General features: G+C 40.0%; 1 protein-coding gene across 1 annotated transcript; it reads right to left on the bottom strand.

Annotated features, from left to right (window-relative positions):
* Window positions 1-253: 253 nt before the first annotated feature.
* TM35_000271510 (uncharacterized protein) lies at window positions 254-5,311 on the bottom strand (the record flags this gene model as incomplete). The annotated part of the gene is made up of 1 exon (XM_029028044.1): window positions 254-5,311. The coding sequence occupies one exon, from the start codon at window positions 5,309-5,311 to the stop codon at window positions 254-256; it is 5,058 nt and encodes a 1,685-aa protein (XP_028880627.1).
* Between the last annotated feature and the right edge of the window lie 1,304 nt (window positions 5,312-6,615).

The following is a 6,615-nucleotide window of genomic DNA, read 5'->3' as shown; positions in this document are numbered from 1 at the left end:
TTTTTTTTTTTTTTTTTTCCAAAGCAATTATACATGATTTCCAAAAACAATGCCATAATTGACGAGAAGGAATGTTTGCTTTTTTTTTTTCTCTTTTTTTTATATATGAGGAAATACAGAAAAAAAAAAAAGAGAGAACTCACAAAAACACATATATATATATATATATATTTTTCCTTTTTTTTTTTAAAAAAAAAACAACAAAGAAAGAAAGAAAGAAAGAAAGAAAAGAAAAAAAAAACACAAGATAACGTTACAAAGTCCATGGAATGATTGTTCTTCCCAAGTGAAGTTGTTTGGGTTTGAGTCTATCACGTGGTATTGACTGTTGTTGTTGTTGTCGCTCTGGTCTCTCACTACTTGTGGGCTGTGAAGGGCTGCTGCTCTCCTCTCCTGTCCGCATCACACATTTTCCCAACGCCGTAATGGGTGAAATATGCCGAAGATCAAATGCGGCCACTTGACGAGATCGTTTAATACACGCCACTGTACGCCGTTCAATAAAGCCAAGACTTCCCATTGCATACCACTGTGTCTCCATAACAGTTGTGCGACTTCCACTTTCCTCACCTTTTCCCAAATCATTACATCGCAGACGAAATTGGGCTGTGTTTTCACAGGCTCTTTGCAATCGGGCCACGGCTGTGGCTTGTCGTGGGCCAACCACACTGGCCAGGGTTTCACTGCAGGTATCTCCTTTGGGCTTTTTAACTCCCGTTGTGTCTATGGGAGATGGTGTAGACATGAGGGTTTCTGCAAAAGATGGTCCAGACGCGTTCACAGGTAAGAGAGGACTATTTGTATTTGTATGTTTATGTGTTTGGGAAAGTGCCGTCGTCGTCGTGGTGAAAGCATTTGTAGTTTGTGGTGAAAAAGAAGTTGCCGTCCCACTCATTCCACCCATTCCCGTTCCTGTCTCAGATATACCAATCACTTGTCCAGCAGGAGTTGAAGTCTGTGTGGTATTATAAGAAGAGGAAGTTGTGTAATTATTAGGGGCTGGAGTAACCGTGGGTGTATCAGTGGAACGGGCACCGCGAAATTTTAATGCTACTAACTCTCGACGTACAGAGCGTACGGTTAAGTTATCCGGAAGTTCTGCGATATGTGAACGACATGTGATATTTCTATCCGGGGAAGTCTTTCCTGTTCGTCGTGTTAAATGCAATCGTGACTGTGAATGGGAATGAGAATACGAATGAGAATGAGAATGAGAATGAGAATGAGACTCTTGTCGTTGATATTGATTTGGTTCATGTGGCTGTCTTGGATCCACCACGTCCAGAGAAGTAGATTCATACACGGTAGTATTATTAAAGGATGGATGTTGCGTGAATTCCGTATTCACTAATTGCAGTAGTGAAGATGTTTGTAATCCCCGTGCTGAAAAGTCTAATGGTGTTTTATTCAAAACTTCATGTGGAGTTCTCGTTTCTCTTCGTTTCATTGGATTTCTAGTTCGTGGAGATGTACGCATTTGATGCATATAATGTCTGGCCGCAGGAGCACTATAGCCTGGTTGCCAAGACATTAAAGCCGGTGTTAATTTTCCACATTCGGGCGTTGTGTGCGCAAAAAAATCACAGGCTTGTGTAGACATCGCAAAGGGATGATGATGACCACCACCACCACCACCACCACCAAAACGTTGACGAGAAGAACGTGCTAAAGGGGCAGTTCGCCAAGTTTCACCGGATATACATTGAGTTTTTATTAAGGGTGAAGTTTCCTTGTCGGTATTATTACTGAGTGAGAGACTGTTCTCAGCAAGAGCGGCTGTCACGGCATCAATAAAAGGTGAAAGTGGAGATGTACTATCATCATGTGTATAAGTAAGAATAGGTGAGGAAAGTGTATTGTTAGCAGCACCTCCAGGTAATCGTGCTTGTAATTGCTCTTCTGCACGTGCTTGCATTGCCAACTGCATAGCTTTTCTCTGATGTAGATACTCACGATATTGTGCGAGTACAGCTTCTCGGTTATCAATACCAGCAATAAGAAAATACAATTCCCCTTTTACACGTCCAATCGTTTCTAGAATTACCGCACGTAATGTATCCACTGTACGAAGAAATAATTGTTCATCATATCCCCATTGTGTCATATTTGGAAATGTCTTCTCTACAAGACCAGAAAGGGCAATTTCTTCTAATTGTTCTTCTGTAAACTTCTCTGGTTTCACCTCGCCTGTCCACTGTACATCTGCAGGTCCTCTCCCGGCTCTCTCGGTGGCGTAACCAACTGCACTCTCACAAATCACAATAGTCGCCCAACTTAGTAAAGTTTCACGATAAGTGTGTACAAAGAAAGAGCGGGCAGACGCTGGTTCAAAAGACATTTGCAAGATAGATTGAAAAAAGGCCTCATATGTTTGAACAACATCCATAAGAAGATCCACAACAACAGGTGAAATATCAACAGTGACTTCATCCATACGGTTTACACGGTTCTGTCTAACACTACGGTAAATAGCTTGCATGATAGATTGTAATGGTAATAACGCTGGCTCTGGATGCATAAAGTTATTCATAGCTGAAAGTACAGTATTGTGTTCTCCTAGAAAAGCATCACGTGCCATAGATTCAGCTTCCGTATTTCCAAATATACTTCTCATTCTTCCCTCTCTCGTACCAGGTGTAGAGTTACCAATACTAAACGGTGCCACACCATAACCACCATAAGCAATAATGAGAATTGGAGCTAATGTAGTGGGACGCCAATCATCCCGTTCTTGCGGTGCAGTTGGTAGTCGAGACTCTGATGCGAAGAGTTGAGCCATGTGTGTAGTGATGTTTGGTTCATTCACACCCTCAACAGCCGCAGAAGCAGGAGCAGGAGAAGAAGGAATAGGGGGCGTAGTCGCAGGAGTAGTAGTAGTAGTATTAGTATTAGTAGTAATAGTAGTAATGTTAGTAACATTACACCCGTTATTACAATGACCATCATCATGATGCGCAACTTCCTGATTACTATTAGTATTATTGTTATTGTTACTATCACTATTATTATTATTATTATTATTATTATTATTATTATTACTATTATTACTAGCACTACGCTGGGGACTCGGACTCAGATGATGCTGACGATAATGATTATCATTTACAGGTGATCCACTTCTCTTCGTACATGGTGATGGACGTCTCCAGAGGGCGATATCACGTGCAGTACGGAGTGGGAGTCCACACGCATGCAAAGGTGGACGCTGCATCATTGGTACGGTGGAGGAAAGCCAAATTCCCTTTCGAAGAGCCACACTTTGTAGTGCCTGTGTAAGAGACATGGAATCCTGATGAAGAAAGTAACACTCCCCATCATTTCTCTCTACTTCACGAAGAGGTGAAAAATTCGTAATATAAGACTTATTTGCAGTACTTTTACGATGTAATCCATCATCTCGTGTAAAGGCGGATGCAGCTCCTGTTCTTGTGGGAGTAGTTCTTGGTGTTGGGATGGGCGTTGCGTGATGGCTGTTTCTCACTGGTGATGGTGTTTGTGGAATAGGGGAAGATAAAACCCCTTCCTCTCTCTTTCTCGGTGTAGTGGCTGGTCTACCTGTATTTCCTTCATTTGTATTGGCATTATTATTAGTATTTGTACTATAATTAGTATTATGATCATTTGTAGGATTATGATTACGATTAGGAGTAGTAGTAGTAGTAGTAGTACTAGTAGCAGGAGGAGGAGGAGGAGGAGGAGAAGAAGAATGATGATTATTTGATTTTGCCGCTGCTGCCGCACATCGAGCCCGTCGTCTGACGGTTCGATAATCCACCGGATCGCCTTCATACAATTCCACCGGCAAAGCCCGCATGAGTGTATACGTTACCAGCCGAGCAGTGGCTTCTGCACACTGTTGTAATGCCGTGTCGTTGGCCAGACACTCCAACAACTGCACCACGTGACTATGTGGAGTGGCGCCGACTTGTTTGTCGAAGAGAGCCTCACTGGCCCCAATGAGTTCCTCAAAGGGATTATTATTATTATTATTATTATTATTATTATTATTATTATTGTGAAAACCCCCCATGGGATTTAATGATGAATGATCCCCTTGACCTCCTCCCATACCATTACTATTACTATTATTAGTAGAATGATGATAAGGTGATGGATTGTTTGGATTGTGAAGAGATGATTTGGAAGGTCCAGAGGCCCGTTCAATACTCGCGAGGACTTTCAACATATGGCGTCTTACTGTCTCTGTGCGACGTTCCTTTTCCACCGCTACTGAAATCGCATCCGCTGCGGCACTGATATTACTATTCTCATCTCTCTTCTCTTGATCCTCTTCTTCCTCTTCTTCTTCTAATTCTGGTTCTTGTTGGCGGAGCTCATGACGGAACATGGGCGGCAGGAAATCTTCACTTTCGTGCTCTTCTTCTTCATCTTCTTCTTCTTCTTCCTCGCCCTCTTCTCCATCACCTTCATCTGTTGATTCGTTCCTCCAGGGAATAGATAATGTGAAATCTAGTCTTCGACGCCCACTCTCATCTTGCCTCGTTGTTGATCGAAGACTCCCTTCATACAAACATGATGTAAATGGCCGTTGTTGTTGTTGTTGTTGTTGTTGTTGTTGTTCTTTTCTGTCGATTTCTGAGGTTGTAAGTGGTCGCATTTCCGGTACATCATACGACTCCTCTGCAAATGAATGTGTAGATCGATTATAGTGTTTTTCATAGTCATTCACTAAACGAGAGAGTAATACATGTAAATGACCCTCCTCATTTGTTCCACTACTATGGGATTGAGAAGGCATAGCCAAGAAACCCTTTTCTTCCTCCTCCTCTACACTTCCATACAACTCTCCTATTGTAACCATACTAGGTCTAATGCCTCTATTCATCGTAGTAGCATTAGCATCTACCGTCGCCAGTGTGGAATTGGCCCTATCACTATTCACAACCACAACCGCTGCAGCTCCAGCACCAGAAGAAGAAGTCCCATCAATGGTAATGGTATTAGCGGTGGGTGGATTCCCTGTGGCTGCGGTTGTACTCGTGGATGGCAGTGATCGTGTGGGTTGTCCAGCCGTAGAGTCTCGTGAGAGAATATCACGGGCGGCGTAATATGCATACAGTCGTTCCCGCCGTTCACGTGGGGTTGGGCGGACATAACGTACAATTGGCTGGGGAAGTGCTTTTAATTTCGCCGCCTTCTCCGCAGCTCCTGCAGCAGCAGCGGCTGAGAAGGAAACGGGAGTTGTGATGTTTCGTGTGGGAGTTGTGGTTACTGGAGTGAGGCCGTTTGGTTTACTCCGCTGCACACAAAGGGCATCGTCAATACGAGTTCTATCACCGTCAGTAGTCATGAACTCTATTTTTTTTTTTTTTTTCCTTTTTATTATTTCCTTCTCAATAAGGACCAAATATATATATATATATAGATAGATAGATAGATAGATATATAGATATATAGATATATACGTCTATAAATAGATATATATATATATACGGTCTGGATAGTGAGATCTTTCCTTTTTTTTTTTTTCTTTCTTTCTTTCACACTCCTTCTTTTGTTTCTTCTTCTGATCTTTGTTGCTGTTGTGTTTAGAAACACCCCCTAGCTACTGGATATGGTATGGTGTTGAAAAACAAACAAACAAAGAAATAACCAAATAAGGAAACTAATTTCTCCTTATACTACTACTCTCTTTCCTTATTTATTTCCTTTTTTGCGGATTGTTTTTTTTTTTTTTATTGATTCGTTTTCGTTTGCGTTTGCCTTATCGGTTTCTGTTTTTTTTTTTTTTTTGCTTTCTTGTTCCTTTTCAGTCTCTTCTTATTGTGCAAAGTAAAAAAGAAGATAAGGGAGGAGACAACACGTCATTCTTCCGTTAATATCATCATTAGCCCCCCAAATTGAAAGAAGAGAGAAAGAGAGAGAGAGAGAGAGCACAATAATAATAATAATAATAATAATAATAATAACAATAACAATAGTAATGATAATGATAATAAAAATGATCGTAATAATAATAATAATAATAATAATAACAATAGTAATGATAATGATAATAAAAATGACTGTAATAATGATAATGATAATGATAATAAAAATGACCGCAATAATAATAATGATAATGATAATAGTAATGATAATAAATGGCAATACAGATAGATTGATAAATGGATTGATACACCAATAGTACCAAAACGCAGGGAAAAGAAAACGGGCTGAACTTTTTACACAAATAGAAAAAAAAAAAACAGATATTCGTTATTTTCTCACTCATTTCAATCATAATACTTTCCTTTTTTTCTTCTTTCCTTATCTTCCCCTCTCGTTCTCTCTTTAAGCAGTCGAATAAAGAAGTATATATATATATATATACTTTTCGCTTTTTTTTTTTTTTTTTCCTCTCTCGTTCACCTTTTAATCTGTATGTAATTCACATGAATCAGGTGAAATCATGCCCAGTTGCAGCAGTAACAATGATATTAGAAGCAAAGTTTATACTTAGAATACCCTAGCCTTACTCCCTCTTTAAAGAAATAAAACACAAGAGAAAAAATATTTTGTTTCCATGATTGTTCAAACAAGTTTTGATGCATTATTTACATATCTCTATCAAATCTTTCCCCGATGATGATTGCTAATACATAACAGAAACTA

The sequence above is a fragment of the Trypanosoma theileri genome, assembly GCF_002087225.1.
Source record: "Trypanosoma theileri isolate Edinburgh chromosome Unknown TM35_Tth_27_V1, whole genome shotgun sequence".
In the NCBI taxonomy this organism is placed as follows: domain Eukaryota; phylum Euglenozoa; class Kinetoplastea; order Trypanosomatida; family Trypanosomatidae; genus Trypanosoma; species Trypanosoma theileri.
Note: the sequence above shows the minus strand (reverse complement) of the source record. Positions and strands in the feature narration are given on the sequence as shown.